Source organism: Phacochoerus africanus, chromosome 9 (genome assembly GCF_016906955.1).
Source record: "Phacochoerus africanus isolate WHEZ1 chromosome 9, ROS_Pafr_v1, whole genome shotgun sequence".
NCBI classification, from domain to species: Eukaryota; Metazoa; Chordata; class Mammalia; order Artiodactyla; family Suidae; genus Phacochoerus; species Phacochoerus africanus.
In genome coordinates, this window is record NC_062552.1 from 49992987 (window position 1) to 50010009 (window position 17023).

At 41.7% G+C, this 17023-nt stretch overlaps 1 protein-coding gene across 1 annotated transcript; it reads right to left on the reverse strand.

Moving 5' to 3' along the window:
- Nucleotides 1–6152: 6152 nt before the first annotated feature.
- On the reverse strand, nt 6153–16771 carry BCL2A1 (BCL2 related protein A1). The gene is made up of 2 exons (XM_047796822.1): nt 16047–16771; nt 6153–6423 (listed from the first exon to the last, which is right to left on the reverse strand). The coding sequence occupies exons 1-2, from the start codon at nt 16464–16466 to the stop codon at nt 6316–6318; spliced, it is 528 nt and encodes a 175-aa protein (XP_047652778.1). The 5' UTR covers nt 16467–16771; the 3' UTR covers nt 6153–6315.
- Nucleotides 16772–17023: the final 252 nt, after the last annotated feature.

A 17023-nucleotide genomic window follows, 5' to 3' on the forward strand; every position in this document is an offset into this window, starting at 1 on the left:
TACAGCAGTATCGATGCCATGTGGATAGCTTGATATGGTGGTGAGGCTATGTGGAAGTTCTCAGCAAATAGGAAGCAAAGCAAATTGTGTCAGAATAATTGTGTTGCAAGAGTCTATAATAAAGGCTTCCTATATACCCATGCTTCTGTTGCTCAAATAGCATAGTCATCAACCTCTCCTTTTTTTTTTTTTAATTTTGGGGTTCTTTTTGGCCGCACCCTCGGCATGTGGAAGTTCCCGGGCCGCTGCAGTGACAACACCGGATCCTTAACCCACTGTGCCACAAGAGAACTCCGAACCTTTAATTTTAGAATGATTTCAGAGAACATTGGTAATGGGTTTGGTTTTCAGGTGAGCCAGTTAGATTTACCCTGTTCAGGCAATAAATCGTAGCCCTAGGCTCAGCTATCTGTCTTGAAATCCTCCCTTTGGTCATTAAGCAGACAAATCAGAGAAAACCCACCAACACTGTGGGAAAATAATTTAGCCACAATATCCATCCTGTAGCTTCGTCCCTAATTGCATCTTCCAGCAGAAATGGCCACACAGAGCTACTAATTATAAAGAACGGTTTTCGGTTTTTGTTTTTGTTTTTTCATTTCACTGTCAGCAACTTTGCACCCTCTTTGCAAAAAGTTTCCAGATCCAAAATCATGGCCACTTTGAGTTGGGTGATTCCACTGGGAGGCCACAAAGCATGGGAAGCTGAGGGAGGGTGGGGCACCCCTCTGGCTGCTGAAGACCCATGCTGTCTGTGAGGACACCAGGCTGGCCCATCGGGGCCCTCACACACAGCGCCAGCCTATGAAGGGGAAGGGCAAGGAAGTGGAGGTCTGGGCGGCTCCATGTGATCAGGAGGAAGTGCCACGGAGACAGGAGACCCAGGGCCACGAGCACCAGCCCGGGGTTTAGAGGCCCGTGTGACCCACCCACCCCAGGACCTCGGGCAAGTTTCTCCCTGCCCTTAAGCCTGTCTCTTCAGTTGGTTAAATGGAGATAATATCTCCAGGGAACTGCCCTGAAGCCAAAAGGAGATTGCCTCTGGAAAGTTCCTAGGAGTTCCTTCTGTGGCAAAGTGGGTTAAGGATCTGGTGTTGTCTCTGCAGTGGTGTGGGTTCAATCCTGGCCCAGTGTAGTGGGTTAAGGATCCATCACAACTCTGGCATAGGTCACAGCTGCAGCTCGATTTGATCCCTGGCCCAGAAACTTCGATATGCCTGGGTACAGCTAAAAAAGAATGAAAAGAAAAAAGAAAAGAAAAGAAGGCCCGTGGAAGACACCAATGAACAGCCATTACTTCCTTCCATGCCATTACAGGGAACGTGATGTTGAGCCTCACCCCAGCCGCATGTGTGACCTGTCCCCAAACCTGTTCATGTCCATTCATCTATTTTATTTATTTCTTTATTGGTCTTTTTAGGGCCCCACCCTTGACATATGGAAGTTCCCAGGCTAGGGTTTGAATCAGAGCTCTAGCTGCTGGCCTACACCATCATCAGATCTGAGCCATGTCTTCGACCTACACTACAGCTCATGGTAATGCCAGATCCTTAACCCACTGAGTGAGGCCAGGGATCAAACCCACATCCTCTTGGATACTAGTTCGGTTCGTTACCACTGAGCCACAATGGGAACGCCCATTCGTTTATCTTTGAAACAAGTATTTATTGAGCTTTCACTTGGCTCTGAACTGGACTCTGAGATAAAATGGTGAGCACAGACAGCGATGGTTCTTGTCTGTGGGGGAAACAGATATATTGATTTCAAAATCACACAAATGTAAAATGAATTGAGATCACGGTGTTTTAAAAGACTGTAATAGGAGATTTTAACCTAGTCGGGGGAGGCATCCCTAAAGAGTGACCTCTGAACTAAATCTGCAGAGAAAGGAAGCACTGCCAGGTGCAGCCGTAGAGACAAGTTCTGAGCAGAGGGAACAACATGTGAAAAAAATCGATGGTCCCAAAGGTCTAAAATCAAGCCAGGGAAGCTGCAAAGAGGCAGGAGACCTAGGAGGATGCAACCGAAATGGGTGAAGCGAGGGCCAAACACACCGAAAAGACCTGGTAGGGCGTCAGCAAGACTGTCATACACACAAAGTCCTTTTAAATGACAAGGGGGAGAAAATAACAGAGCTTCACGATTCTATTTGGGCATGACTAGCCTTCCACTTCAATTTAGTACTGGGGGGATGTTCTTTCTCTCCTTTTGTACTTTTCCTTATTGTTTCCATCGTTGCTAATGAGTGTTTATCATTTCTTCCCTCAACCAGGAAGAAATGATAAACACTAAATTAGCTTCACTGAGATAGTATTTATCTGCAATGAAATGGACCTGTTTGTGGGAGTTTCTTTGGCCACTCCTGCAGCATACAGAAGTTCCCAGGCAGGAATGGAACCCTCGCCACAGCAGTGACAACACTGGATCCTTTCACTCTTCACCACCGGGGAACTCCTGAAACGCTCCTGTTTTATGTGATCTTCTCTATGAACTTTGGCAAATGTACACCACCGCAATCAAGACAAAGAACATTTTTATCCTTCTAAAAAGGCCTTTCCCAGTCAGCACCCCCACCCTAGCCCCAGGCAACTCCTCCTCTGCTTGCTGTCACTATGTACTAAATTTGTCTTTTCTAGAGTTTCATGTCCATGATATAATACAATATTAGTCTTTTTGCGACTAGCTTCTTCTGCTCAACATGACATTTTTGAAATTTACTCATTCCATTGTGTGTATCGATGCTTCATTTCTTTTTATTTCTGAGTAACATCCCATCACATGGATATGCTACAGTTTGTTTAGCCATTCACTTACCAGTTATCAGGTCATTTCCAGGTTGGTTTTGTTGTTGTTGGCCATTATGAACAGAGCTTCTATGTATAGTATGGACATAAGTTTTTATTTCTTTTTTTTTAAATTTTTTGTCTTTTTGCATTTTCTAGAGCCACTCCCACAGCATATGGAGGTTCCCAGGCTAGGGGTCCAATCGGAGCTACAGCTGCCGGCCTACACCACAGCCACAGCCACAAGGGATCCAAGCCGCATCTGCGACCTACACCACAGCTCATGGCAACGCCAGATCCGTAACCCACTGAGCAAGGCCAGGGATCGAACCTGCAACCTCATGGTTCCTAGTCGGATTCATTAACCACTGAGCCATGACAGGAACTCCCAGTTTTTATTTCTTTTGAGTAAATACCTAGGGGTGGATTTGCTGGGCACTAGAGGAAGTGGATGTTGACTTGATAGGAATTTGCCAAGCTGTTTTCCAGAGCAGTTTACAGTTGTATGTTGTCACAGTAGTGGAGGAGAGTTCCAGTTGTTCCACATCTGTCCCCAAGCATGGCATTATGATTCTTTCTCATTTTAGCCATTCCAGGGGGTGTGCAGTGGTTTTCTTGTGGTCTTAATTTGCATTTCCCTGATGATTAGTGGTGTCCAGCATCTTTTCCATGTCTGTTGACCCTCTGCTTTTGTGAAGTGTATGTTCAAATGTTTTGCCAATTTTTAAGTTAGGCTGATGGTCATGTTGTTATCAAATGTTAAGTGTATTATAATTATTCAGGATACAAGTTCCCTTGTCAGATAGTACTGTGACATATCTCCCATTCCGTGGTTTGCTTCTTTGAAGGTATTTTTTTAACAGCTATATTGAAATATAATTCACATGGCCTCTCTGACTGTTTAACTATGTCTTTTTAAAAGCAGAATTTGAGGGAGTTCTCTGGTGGCCTAGAGGTTTGAGGTTTGGTTTTATCACTCCTGCAGCTTAGATTCGATCCTTGGTCCGGGAACTTCTGCATGCTCAAGGGCATAGCCAAAAAAAAAAAAAGTAGAATTTTAAAATTTTGGTAAGTTCTAAATTACCAGTTTTTCTCTTCTGGTTCAGTTTTTTCGTGTTTTAGCTAAAAAATCTTTACCTACTCCAAGGTAATAAAGATTGTCTCCTGTGAGAGCTTTGTAGTTTTAACATTTAGGTCTGTAATCTGTTTGTTTCACTTTCATTTTTGTGTATAGCACAAGGTAAGAGTTGAGGTTCATAAAAGCCTTTTTCTTTTCTTTCAGTTTTATATTTTTCTAGGGCCACACCCGAGGCATATGGAGGTTCCCAGGCTAGGGATCTAATCAGAGCTATAGCCACCGGTCTACACCACAGCCACAGCAATGCCAGATCCGAGCCACATCTGTGACCTACACCACAGCTCACGGCAACACCAGATCCTTAACCCACTGAGTAAGGCCAGGGATCGAACCCGCAACCTCATGGTTCCTAGTCAGATTCGTTAACCACTGAGCCACGATAGGAACTCCAAAAGCCTTTTTCTTTTAAGTAAAGTACTAAACAAATCAAACGGTGAGCTGCAGTTTGAAAGACCAGATTACAAACCAGAAACAGCCAGTGATTTCCCAGTGACGCTTTGTTCAAGAGATCATCGCAGCATAAAAGCCAGGGCTTGCGGTTTTATTTATTTATTTATTTATTTATTTATTTATTTATTTTTAATGCCACACCAGTCATATGGAAGTTCCTGGATTGGGGATTGAATCTGAGTCACATCCGCAGCAATGCTGGATCCTTTAACCCACCACGCTGAGCTGGGGATTGAACCCAGGCCTCTGTAGTGATCCAAGTCACTGCAGTAGGGTTCTACTGTGCCACAGTGGGGACTCCCATGGTTTCTTGTGCAAATGTACTACAGGTAGAAGTACCCTCGCACGTACTTCCTGTTTATGTCCATTCGTGACTGTTCATTCCCATTACTTTGCTCTGAATAATGCAAAACTGAATTAAAATTTAACCCAGGAGTTCCCACTGTGGCGCAGTGATTAACGAATCCGACTAGAAACCATGAGGTTGCGGGTTCGGTCCCTGCCCTTGCTCAAGTGTGGGTTAACGATCCGGCGTTGCCATGAGCTGTGGTGTAGGTGGCAGATGCGGCTTGGATCCCACGTTGTTCTGGCTGTGGTGTAGGCCGGCAGCTGTAGCTCCGATTAGACCCCTAGCCTGGGAACCTCCATATGCCGAGGGATCGGCCGAAGAAATAGAAAAAAAAAAAAAAAAACTTAACCCAGTGGGTTAGGGGCAGGTAGACTCTTGGTTGAAAGAGGAAAAAGAAAATGCTTCTTGTCCCCTGCAGAAACAAGTCCCAGGTGACCTAGGTAGTCACCTCTCAGATGTGATCTGATAAGCAGGCATCCAAAATATTTCCCTATTGACTTGCCCCAGTGTCCTAATCCCCATCATTAAGAATCACCATGAGGGGTAAAGCATGCATTCACTGAAATGCCCTGTGAAAATGTCCATTGCTTGAGAGAGGGGGGCTCTGGCTTCTTTACTGGATCTATCAACCACTTTCTAGGAAAGGTAAAAAGCCCTAAAGGGGAAGAGATTGTATTATGGTAGAAAAAGAAAGAGTGGGAAGGTCTAGAACAAAGTCCAGTGCTCTCACGTGCCAATCAGATTTGCTAACTCAAAAATCAGAATACAGGGTCTAATAAATGACATAATTTTCTAACTCGTGCACTTTTATTTATTTATTTATTTATTTATTTATTTTTTGTCTTTTGTCTTTTTCGGGCCGCACCTGCAGCATATGGATGTCCCCAGGCTAGGAGACACAGCAACGCCAGATCCAAGCCGCGTCTGCAACGCAGGATCCTTAACCCACTGAGCAAGGCCAGGGACCGAACCCGCAACCTCATGGTTCCTAGTCAGATTCGTTTCCTCTGCGCCACAATGGGAACTCCAACTTGTGCAATTTTTAAAGTGAGGAATTTGACAATGGCTCAACATTGAATCATTTGCCCACTTGTCTTTGTTGAGACTGTCCCAGAGTCTCATAGTTGTCATACTCATCACCTCTAAATGGCAGCTCTAAAGTTTGGCAGGGAGGGCATCAGTGGAAACCTCTAAGTAAGCCTCTGGGAGCCCTGGGGGGCTCCAGAAAGCTTGGGGCCCAAAGGCACAAGGGAAGCAGACCCCACTCGCGATCAATCTAGACTAGGGTCATCGAAAATGACTTTCAGGTAAAGGACACACCCTGAGGAAAATCTGCCAAAGACACGACCTTCCGGGCCCTCAGCCTCTCGTTCCCTGTGTTGAGCTTTACCCTTCTGCTGGGCTCCCAGGCAGGACACAAACTACACACAGAGACAAATACATACAATTTATTCATTAAAACGGGGACAGAATTTCCATAACTCTAATCCCACCATCAGAGTTTTTTATTTAGAAGTACAAGGTAAGAATTGGTCATCCTTCTGTAAGAGTCAAGAAAATTCGGCAAGTTTCACAATATGGAGTGTCCTTTTTAGTCAATAGTATTGCTTCAGGAGACATAACATTTCACAGATCTTTCCTGTAACTTCCACAAAGGTCAGCCAGCCAGATTTGGGTTCAAACTTCTTTACAAAGCCATTTTCCTATAAGAGAACAAATGTAACATTTCAAAAATCCATGGCGGGTAAGTGTGCTGAAATGAAAAGCAAAGAAACTCATTTCAATAATGCAGATAAGTCAGTCTTCTCTGTTCACTAGTTTTATTCTCCTCATCTTCATCATTCTCTTTCTCCAATTGGAGACCACTCTAGAGCTGCACTGTCCAATAGAAATATAGTGTGAGCTACACATGTAAAGTTTTTAGTAGCCACATTTTTAAAAGTAAAAAGAAAGGCAAAATTAATTCTTAAAATATGTTTATTTTGTCTAAAGTGTTATGATTCCAATATGTAACCAATATGGAAATTATTAAGAAATCGATACAAACTTTTGCCTTTGGAATGCATAAACAATCAGATCCTGCTTATAGCACTGGGAACTATATGTAGTCACTTATGATGGAGCATGATAATGTGAGAAAAAGAATATATATACATATGTGTGACTCGGTCACCTTGCTGTACAGTAGAAAATTGACAGAACACTGTAAACCAGCTATGATGGAGAAAACTAAAATCATTTAAAAAAAAATAAAACCAGGAGTTCCCATTGTGGCTCAGCAGTTAGCAAACCCGCCTAGCATCCATGAGGATGCGGCTTCAATCCCTGGCCTCTCTCGGTGGGTTAAGGATCCAGCATTGCGGTGAGCTGTAGTGTAGGTCGCAGACATGGCTCAGATCCCCAGTGGCTGTGGCTGTGGTGTAGGCCGGCGGCTATAGCTCCGATTCAGCCCCTAGCCTGGGAACCTCCATATGCCGTGGGTGTGGCCCTAAAAAGACAAAAAGACCAAAAAATAAAATAAAATAAAACCAGAAAAAAGAAATTATTAAGTTATTTTACTTTTTTGTACTAAATTATTACAATCTAATGTGTGTTTGATACTTACAGCATATCTTAATTCAGACTAGCCACAGAGCAACTGTTCAACAGTCACAGGTGACTAGTGGCTACTGTACTGGACAGCACAGCTCTAGAAGACAGAAAGTCTATCCTTTTTTTCTCTTTCTCTTTCAGTTGTCTGGTAGTGAAATATGCATGTACGTTTGTAAATCCGATTGTGCTGAGAATCATGAGGGCCCAACAATAAAGCCAGATTAAATCAGTGCCTCTGAGCCTACGCAAAGGTTGTTGTTTCTATTACAATTTACACTCTTTTTGAACAAACATGATTTTAAAAAAATAAGAGTATAGCGAGTTCCCATTGTGGTTGTGGCTAGGTGGTTCACAGAGCTGACTAGCGTCTATGAGGATGTGGGTTTGATCCCTGGCCTTACTCAGTGGGTTAAGGATCCGGCGTTGCCATGAGCTGTGGTGTAAGTTGCAGACATGGCTTGGATCCAGCATGGCTGTGGCTGTGGTGTAGGCTGGCGGCTACAGCTCTGATTAGACCCCTAGCCTGGGAACCTCCATATGCCTTGGGTGCAGCCATAAAAAGACCAAATAATAATAATAATGATGATGAGTATAAACTGGACATAGATTATAAATGTATGCTCTATTACTATAGAGCATCCTCACCAAAAAGTACCTCTGAGATCATCTGGCCTAACGCCCTCTCTTAGTTTGACAAATGAGGAAACTGAGGCCAGAAAAAAAATAAGGTATCTAAGGTGACCCAACTTTTTCATGACCAGACCTGTTCTGGGGTGCAAACACTGTTCTTTGCTCTCCATACATTTCCCAACCACCACCACGAGGATTAGAAAATTGTTAAAAAATAATTTTCTTTAATGCTCATCTAGGAAACAATTGCTCTGCCTCTAGCAAGTTTCATTTCGGGAGTTACAAATGCCTTCAAGGAGTTCACAGTCTAGTGTGATTAATGCCAAAAGGCAAACCAAGAGTATTTCTTTGATAGTCGGAAGAGACCTGAGAACTCTGCGCGCCTTGGAATCCTCCTTCGATTTGAGCATCAGGGCGATACAGGTTAACACCAGTCAGGGGAATTTTCCACTGGAATGATTGTGCAAGAAAGCCAATGTCTGCCTCCGTGTGAAGTCTGGAGTCATGCCCAGAGACACACGCCATCATACCCTGACAGGGGACAGCAGCTCCTTCTCTTCTTCCTCTCCCCCCACCCCCCCACCGCCCTACACACACATTTCTTGAATGTTCTAGGGATGCATCCACTTAAGTGCTCCCCCTCCTAGAACGTTCATAAACCCCATGTTAACTGGAAACTGGTTGGAGGCTATTGATACAGTTGAGTGACAGGGGAAAGTGCCCTAGATGCACTGAATATACAACATTTTGAAGGTGCAGCCAACAGAATTTGCTGATGAGTTGGATGCAGGCTCTGAGGGAGTCACTGATGACTCCTGGGGTCAGGGAGCTGAGGTTAGAGATTCCTGGAGGACCCATAGGTAGACTTGAATGATGTTTCACCTCATTTTTTCATCAAATGATTTTTTAAAATCTCAAGTTAAAATTCAAAAGAAATACAAGAAACATTTGGCCACCAAAACGTATTTCATCAAAGGATATATAAGAATTATTTTTATTATTATTATTTTTTTTTTTTTTTTGCTTTTTAGGGCCACACCTGCAGCATATGGAAGTTCCCAGGTAGGGGTTGAATCAGAGCTGCAGCTGCTGTCCTACACCACAGCCACAGCGACGCCAGATCCAAGCCACATCTGTGATCTACACCACAGCTCATAGCAATGCCAGATCCTCAACCCACTGAGAAAGGTCAGGGATCGAACCTGCGGATCTTAGTCAGTTTCGTTAACCTGCTGAGCCACAAAGGGAACTCCAGGATATATAAGAATTCTTGAGATCATATCGCATCACCGCTAGAACTTTGCACCTTTTAGAAATGCCTTTGCCAGAATAAACACTTAGTCCATCATCTACAGGTCTCTGTATGTCCTTTTATTTGGCCTCAAATTGACCTTTATTTAGAGCAAGAGGGTCATAAAGAAATAAAACCTACTTTGCCTGACTCTTATGACTCAGGCTTTAATATGCTGGTTACTTGGAAAGCACCAATTCTGATTGTACATCCCTACTTTCAAAAGGGGCTTTCTTTTGGTATTAAAGTATTATTAAGAAGTACAAATTTAAAGTTTTCGGAATTTCCCCATATAGCCTTCATAGTTGTATTTGACCGTTTAAAGCATTCTTACGGAAATGTTCTTTAACTGGTTAACTTTCCTTCTAAGGTAGGTATTATTGTCATTATATATTCTGTATAGTATATTAATGAATTTGAGTCTCAAGTTACTTCAGTAACTTACCAAAGATCACACGTCTAGTGAATGGGAAAGGCAGGATTCAAATCTCAGTTTCAAGGCTGGTTCATTCAATCATTCCATCAACAAATATTTGTTGGCTACCTTCTATGCTAAAGGCCCTATGACAAAATGAGGTAGGTATTCAATGGTGCTTTAGGTAAATGTGATTCCTCCTGCGTGGAGCTGAGGGCTGAATGTCCATTCCTCCCAACCAGCACAGAGGCAGGAGAATGCTTCATCAAAGAGGGTAAAAATAGGAAAGCCCCCTGGCTGCAAAGGAAAGGCAGTCCCAGGGGTGAGATGAGTTTCACCTCAGGCACAGTCTAATGGTTTTTAAGAACCAGTCTTTCCTCGTGAATGCCGAAGATCGCTTTAAAAAATGAACTTAGGGAGTTCCCGTCGTAGCGCAGTGGTTAACGAGTCCGACTAGGAACCATGAGGTTGCGGGTTCGGTCCCTGCCCAACGATCCGGCGTTGCCGTGAGCTGTGGTTAGGTTGCAGATGCGGCTCGGATCCCGGGTTGCTGTGGCTCTGGTGTAGGCTGATGGCTACAGCTCCGACTGGACCCCTAGCCTGGGAACCTCCATATGCTGCAGGGAGTGGCCCAAAGAAATAGCAAAAAAAAGACAAAAAAAATGAACTTAGTTCTCCTATCAGATCTTCTGAGAGCCCATCCATTTTCAGCACATCAAATTGACAGAGGGGAGAAGAGGAAATCATGGTAAATGCAGAAAAAGAATAAAAAGTCATGAGAAGCTGCAAAGAAGGAAAGAAGGGAAGGAGGGAGGGAAGAAAGGAAAGAAAGTAACTCAAGCTGATAAAATTGAAGAAGAGAATAAACTATGAGATTATGGCCCCATTACTGATACACTGGTCTCGTTTTCTCCCTTGAGAGCATCTGTTTTAGATGGTGGCTGATATCTAACTGTGGTGATGATATAATTTCTGGAGATGAAATTTATCTATTCAGGGAAGTTAGACACCACCACTACTACTAAACAATAGTCCTTAATTTGTACTGAGTGCTTGTTTACAGAAACTGTGTTCTGGATGCTTCGTATATAATATGAACTGATTTAATCCTTACACCAGTCCTAGGAGATACGGAGCCATAGTCTCCCCATTTTACAGAGGAGGAAATGAGGCTTAGAGAAGTTCAGTATCTTGTCTTTGTCACACAGGTACTAAGCAAGTAATGAACCCAGGTCTGTCTGATTCAGAGTTGATGCTCTCATATCTATGCTGACCTCACATACCACATTCTTGATTCAAAAGTTTTCATAAAATCTCTGGGCACACTAAAAATTTCATTAAATCATGGGTATTATCTAGGTGTAGGTGAAACGCTGCTCTCGCCTTTTATCATAGGCATGCATCTTTAATTTGGGTCAGTGACAAGCAAATGTGGCTAGAACAAGAGATCAGTGATTTTTTTTTTTTTTTCATCATTGCCCATGGCATGTGGAAGTTCCCTAGCCAGGGATCGAACCTGCATCATAACAGCCACCTGAGCCACAGCAATGACAATGCTGACCGTTAACCCACTGTGCCACAAGAGAATTTCCCGTGATTTTTTTTGTCATTGTTGTTGTTGAGAGAGAGAAAGTTTTTCAGGAGGGTAGTAAGTGAGAAGTTGGTGCTTGTTTCTTGATAAAGTTGTAAAATGCCTCCTCATCTCCCTTCTTTCTGTGGGCACCTGACTCCACTAGCAGGACATGTAATTGCACCATTTCCCCTGAAATGAATCATTCAAGAGTAGAGTCATTCACCATCTTCTCGATGGAGAATTTGTCATCAGGTAACAATCTCATTTTAATATCAGTCAGGTGATAATTAGTTGGTAAATAAACCACCTACCCAAATATATGTATATAAAAATGTGAACCTAAACAGAAATGATATTTACATAACCTATTTATTTTTACTTCAACAATACTCTTTCCATTCTCTGGCACTTATATTCAAGAAGACCGTATACAATCTCTATTTACAACCTACTCACACACACATATACACACACAGGAATTGGATTGAGTCTAGAAGAAAGCATTGTATAGGTTAGAAATAACTACTGCCCCCATCAAAAAAAATGGGCAGAAGATCTAAACAGACAATTCTCCAAAGAAGACATATGGATGGCCCAAAAACACATAAAAAGATGTTCAACATCACTAATTATTAGAGAAATGCAAATCAAAACCACTATGAGATACCATCTTACACTGACCAGAATGGCCATCATCAAAATATCTACAAACAATAAATACTGGAGAGGGTGTGGAGAAAAGGGAACCTTATTACATGGTTGGTAGGAATGTAAAATTGGTGCAACCACTGTGGAAAACAGTATGGATATTCCTCAGAAAATTAAAAATAGAATTACCATTTGATCCAGCAATCCCACTCCTGGGCATCCATCCAGAGAAAACCATGACTCGAAAAGATATATGTACTCCAATGTTCATCGCAGCACTATGTACAATAGCCAAGACATGGAAACAACCTAAATGCCCATTGACAGAGGAGTGGATATACAATGGAATATTACTCAGCCATGAAAAGGAAAGAAATAACGGCATTTGCAGCAACATGGATGGACCTAGAAATTATCATGCTAAGTAAAGTTAGACAGTGAGCACCAACATCAAATGCTATCACTGACATGTGGAATCTAAAAAAAAGGGCACAATTAACTTCTTTGCAGAACAGATACTGACTCACAGACTTTGAAAAACTTATGGTTTCCAAAGGGGACAAGTTAAAGGGTGGGGGGAGGGGCTGGGGATTTAGGATGGAAATGCTATAAAGTTGGGTTGTGATGATCATTGCACAACTATAAATGCAGTAAAATTCAGTGAGTTAAAAAAAATAGCTACTGCATCCCACCAGAAACGTCTCTCCTCAGCTAGACTTTATTTCTATACCAAGATCTCACAAGTATAAATTTCAATGACATTAATATTATTTAGCTTGTTAATTAATATCAGTCAGCCATAAACCTAAAAAAAAGCCTCAGTTATATTTTCTGAAGGCCCAGTATCTTTTGTTCCTTTGTATCCAACTTTATGTTAGCCCTCCATGTGTTGTCTCTGTATACAACTGATTTTCCTCTACCTGTGATCAGTATTTGTTCCTAGGAAATAACCTCCTCAATCTATTCATACTAATTTGTAAATTGCTGATCTCTTAACCATTCCCTGCATAATTTCCATTTTTAAAAGAATAAAGGCAAATGATTACATATATATATACATATATTTTTTATTACTCAAATGAATTTATCACATCTGTAGTTGTATAATGATCATAACAATCCAGTTTCACAGGATTTCCATCCCATAACCCAAGCACATCCCCCACCCCCTATATATATATTTTTTTTTTTAGAATGGATAAGCAATGAGGTCCTACTGTACAGCACAGGGAACTATGATGGAAGATAGTATGAGAAAAAGAATGGGAGTTCCTGTCGTGGCGCAGTGGTTAACGAATCCGACTAGGAACCATGAGGTTGCGGGTTCGATCCCTGCCCTTGCTCAGTGGGTTGACGATCTGGCGTTGCCGTGAGCTGTGGTGTAGGTTGCAGACACGGCTCGGATCTCACGTTGCTGTAGCTCTGGCGTAGGCCGGAGGCTACAGCTCCGATCTGACCCCTAGCCTGGGAATCTCCATATGCCGCGGGAGCGGCCCAAGAAATAGGAAAAAAAAAAGACAAAAAAAAAGAAAAAAGAAAAAGAATGTATATCTATGTATGACTGGGTCGCTGCGGTATACAGCAGAAATTGACACAACACTGGAAATCAACTATACCCTAATAAAAATAAAATAAACTTTTTAAAAAAGGAATAAAGGCTTATGGCCATGGAGGGAAAAAAAAGAGTAAGTTCATTCATTTGAGCAAATTTGTCAATATCACTACGAAAAGAGGATATCAGTTTGCCATGGTGGCATGTACTGATTCAAAAAAGCACTGCCTGTCAGTAATAGACTCAATGTCTCCTGTGAGCCGGGAAAGGAATACTGAAGTTGCTTTGAAATGACATATTAAAGAGCATTTCTGTCCTAGGACTTAATCTCTTCAGGCATAAACGTCAGCTTAAAACATACATAAGGACTTGATGAAGGCTGGGAGGGTGGGAGGCGTGTGTGTGTGTGTGTGTGTGTGTGTGTGTGTGTGTGTGTGTGTATCTCTACTCAAGACAGGTTCATCCTGCCATATTCACACCTGTACCACCACCACCCCCGGAAATATAAGTCCACTTCCAGACTTTCTCAGAGACAATTCCATACCCTCCACCGAGTATGATCTTCAGGAGCTTACAAAATTTACTATTAAGAAGCTAAAATCTTCGTTAACATTTTTTCACTTTCTGTGTGTTCCATATACCGTGCTAGGCACTGGGAATACAGTACTAGGCCATATAAAGCTTGCAAACTAGTATTTCTCTGCAGGCTCACAGGTAGCCTCTGTGCCAAAGAACTTCTGCCTTCACTTGAAACCTACACATCATAATAGCGGAAATTTCCACCCATCCTTCAGTATAGCTCTCCATAGCAGTCAGAAGAAAACATGACCAAACATCTCACAGGCCTCACCCAGCCCCAAGTCAGGCTGAGTTGCAGGAAGAAAAGGTGATGGAGAAAGGGGAGTGGTTGCCAGCAACCTTATAGTTACGCGGGAAGGCCTCAAACAAAATGCAAAATAAGACATCAATTAAAGATTAATGCATGGGATTTCATCATCTCTTAAAACATTTATAATGACTGAAGACATCTGTAGTTTTAAAAGACAGTAAGTTAGAGGATATCAGAATTGAATATGCTGGATACAAATGTAAAAATAATTTGTATCCAAACTCTTCCAAGAATTCCTTCAAATCAATGAGAAAAGACAAATAATGGGAAAAGCAGCAAAGAATTGAAAGAGGCAGTTCCCTGAATAAGAATTACAAATGGTCAAGAAAGCTATGAGAAGATGCTCAACATGAAAAGATGCTTAACCTCACTAGTCATCAAGGAAACCAGAACTAGAATAAGAAGATAAATTAAATATATATATTTAACCCAGCAGAGTAGGGAAACTACGATAGATTGTTACAACCTAATTTTAGTCAGCCGGGATGTGAGAAAAAATGTGGGATATTGGAACAAGCTCTGATGGGAGGGGAACTTGGTAGAACTTGGAGGGCAAGGATCCAGTACATTTAAAACATTTTTGTACATCATGAACCAGCAATTCTACATCCCAATATCCACCCTAGAAAAGCACATGTACAGACGGGAAGATGTGATTAAAGCTATTCAATGAAGTACTGTGACAGTTCTGAAATAACTCTGGAAATAACTAAATAGCCATCAGCTAGAAATGGCCAGATATACATCAGCATGTATATAGTACCCTTTAAAATACCTTTTTAAATACTTTTGGGTGAAAAAAAGCAGAACAAGTACCATGTACTATTTATACAACTAATCTATAAATACTCTAAATTTTTAGTATCCTTTAGTAAGTAGTACTAAATACTATTTAACGAACAATATACAAAATTTGTTTTTACAAAGAAATGCTATGTATATTTTCTATGGTTATTTTCAATAGGCATGTTTTGCATGTAAAATAATTGATAAGAGTGGGGGGGGCAGGATTATGAGTTGAAAGGAGGTTCTTGGGGACACAGTGCTGTGAAAAAGTAAGTATTAAATGCATGGGGATGTAAAGAGAAGCATATGCATCCAACTGGGAAAGGTAGCTCACCGACATGAGTTCTAACATAGGCCCCCTGCGTGATCTTGGCTTTTTGAGGCATTGATCATAAAGTGAATTTTTATTTGGAAATTCTTGAATAAAGTTGCTTGCTGGTGGCGCACATTTTTTTTTTTATCACCAAGCTTTAACAGGCAGAATGTGTTATATTAGAAAACTAAAAAAAAAAAAATCAATTCATAAACAATGAACTTGGAAAATTTTACACCTGTCTTTTGCAACTTAAATATTACAGCCTCTAGTATCAACTATACTAATTCTGCATTGTCGTGACAACCGCAGCAAGAGCTGAGTCCTAGACTAGACTCTGATTCTGAAGATGCAATAGAGAGGTGCTTTATTAGTCCCCAAAACCCCACTCTTGCAATTTACACTATTAGGAATGAAAACTAGATCCACAAGTGTTTTCTAATTATAAAGTTTTAGGATTCATTGGAGATAAGCTAGATTTCTTTTATTTTAAAAGTTTAAAACTTTTAAAACAAACCACCCAAAGAAAAGTTGATCCTTAGGTAGTTGTTTTTTTTTTTTTTTTCCCCAATTAGCAAAGAAACTCAATTCCTATTTCAAAGTAAATAACAATGAGGAATGTTTCCTTCACACATACCCAGCCTCCGTTTTGCCTTATCCACTGTCCTGTGTTTTTGGTGATGAACTCGGCGACAAAGTAAGAAATCTCCTTGTACGTGTCCACATCTGGGGCAATTCGCTTTCGCAGAAGTTTCTTCATGAGAATACCTTCAAATGCAAATATGGTCACAATCCTTCCCCAGTTAATGATGCCATCTTCAAATTCCTTTTCCATCACTTGATTGAATATTATTCTGGCAGTGTCTATGGACACAACATCAAAATTGTCCAAGCATGGTTTCAAATTCTTTTCAACTTCGTTTTGGACGGAGAAAGCCACGTCTCGTAACACTCTAGATGTTTTGCTTGGACCAGATCCAGGTTGTGGTATCTGCAGGACATACTTCAGATAGTCCTGGGCCAGCATGTGAATATATCCAAACTCGTCGTCGGTCATCTTCTTCCCCCCCACAAGAGCAAAGTCTTCAGCTTATTCACCGGGAATGGACTGGGGCGATTTGAAGCAAGAGCTCGGAGGGCTGTGTGGGACGTGACACATGATGGTGTCTGGAGGCTGGTGGAATTTCTTTTTGCATCACTCGGTGGTATCCTTCCTCCTCGTCACTCTCACGCGTAGGCTGTGTGCGAAAGAGAAAGTTAAAACATGAAAGAGGAAAATATCTCCACGAGAGGCCACTTCCTCATGCTCTACGTGGCTCATTCAGCTTTAAAAAGTCTTCAAGTCAAGGATATAGAAACTAGAACCCTTACACCCTGCTGGTTGGACTGTAAAATGGTACAACCCCTGTGGAAAGTTTCGCACTTCCTCAAAAAGTTAAATATAGAATTACTGCATGATCCAACAGTTCCACTTAAAAGTGTACACCCAAAAGAACTGAAACCAGGGACTCACACGAATCCTTACACATAAATGTCCACACCAGCATGTTACTGCATGATCCAACAGTTCCGCTTAAAAGTGTACACCCAAAAGAACTGAAACCAGGGACTCAC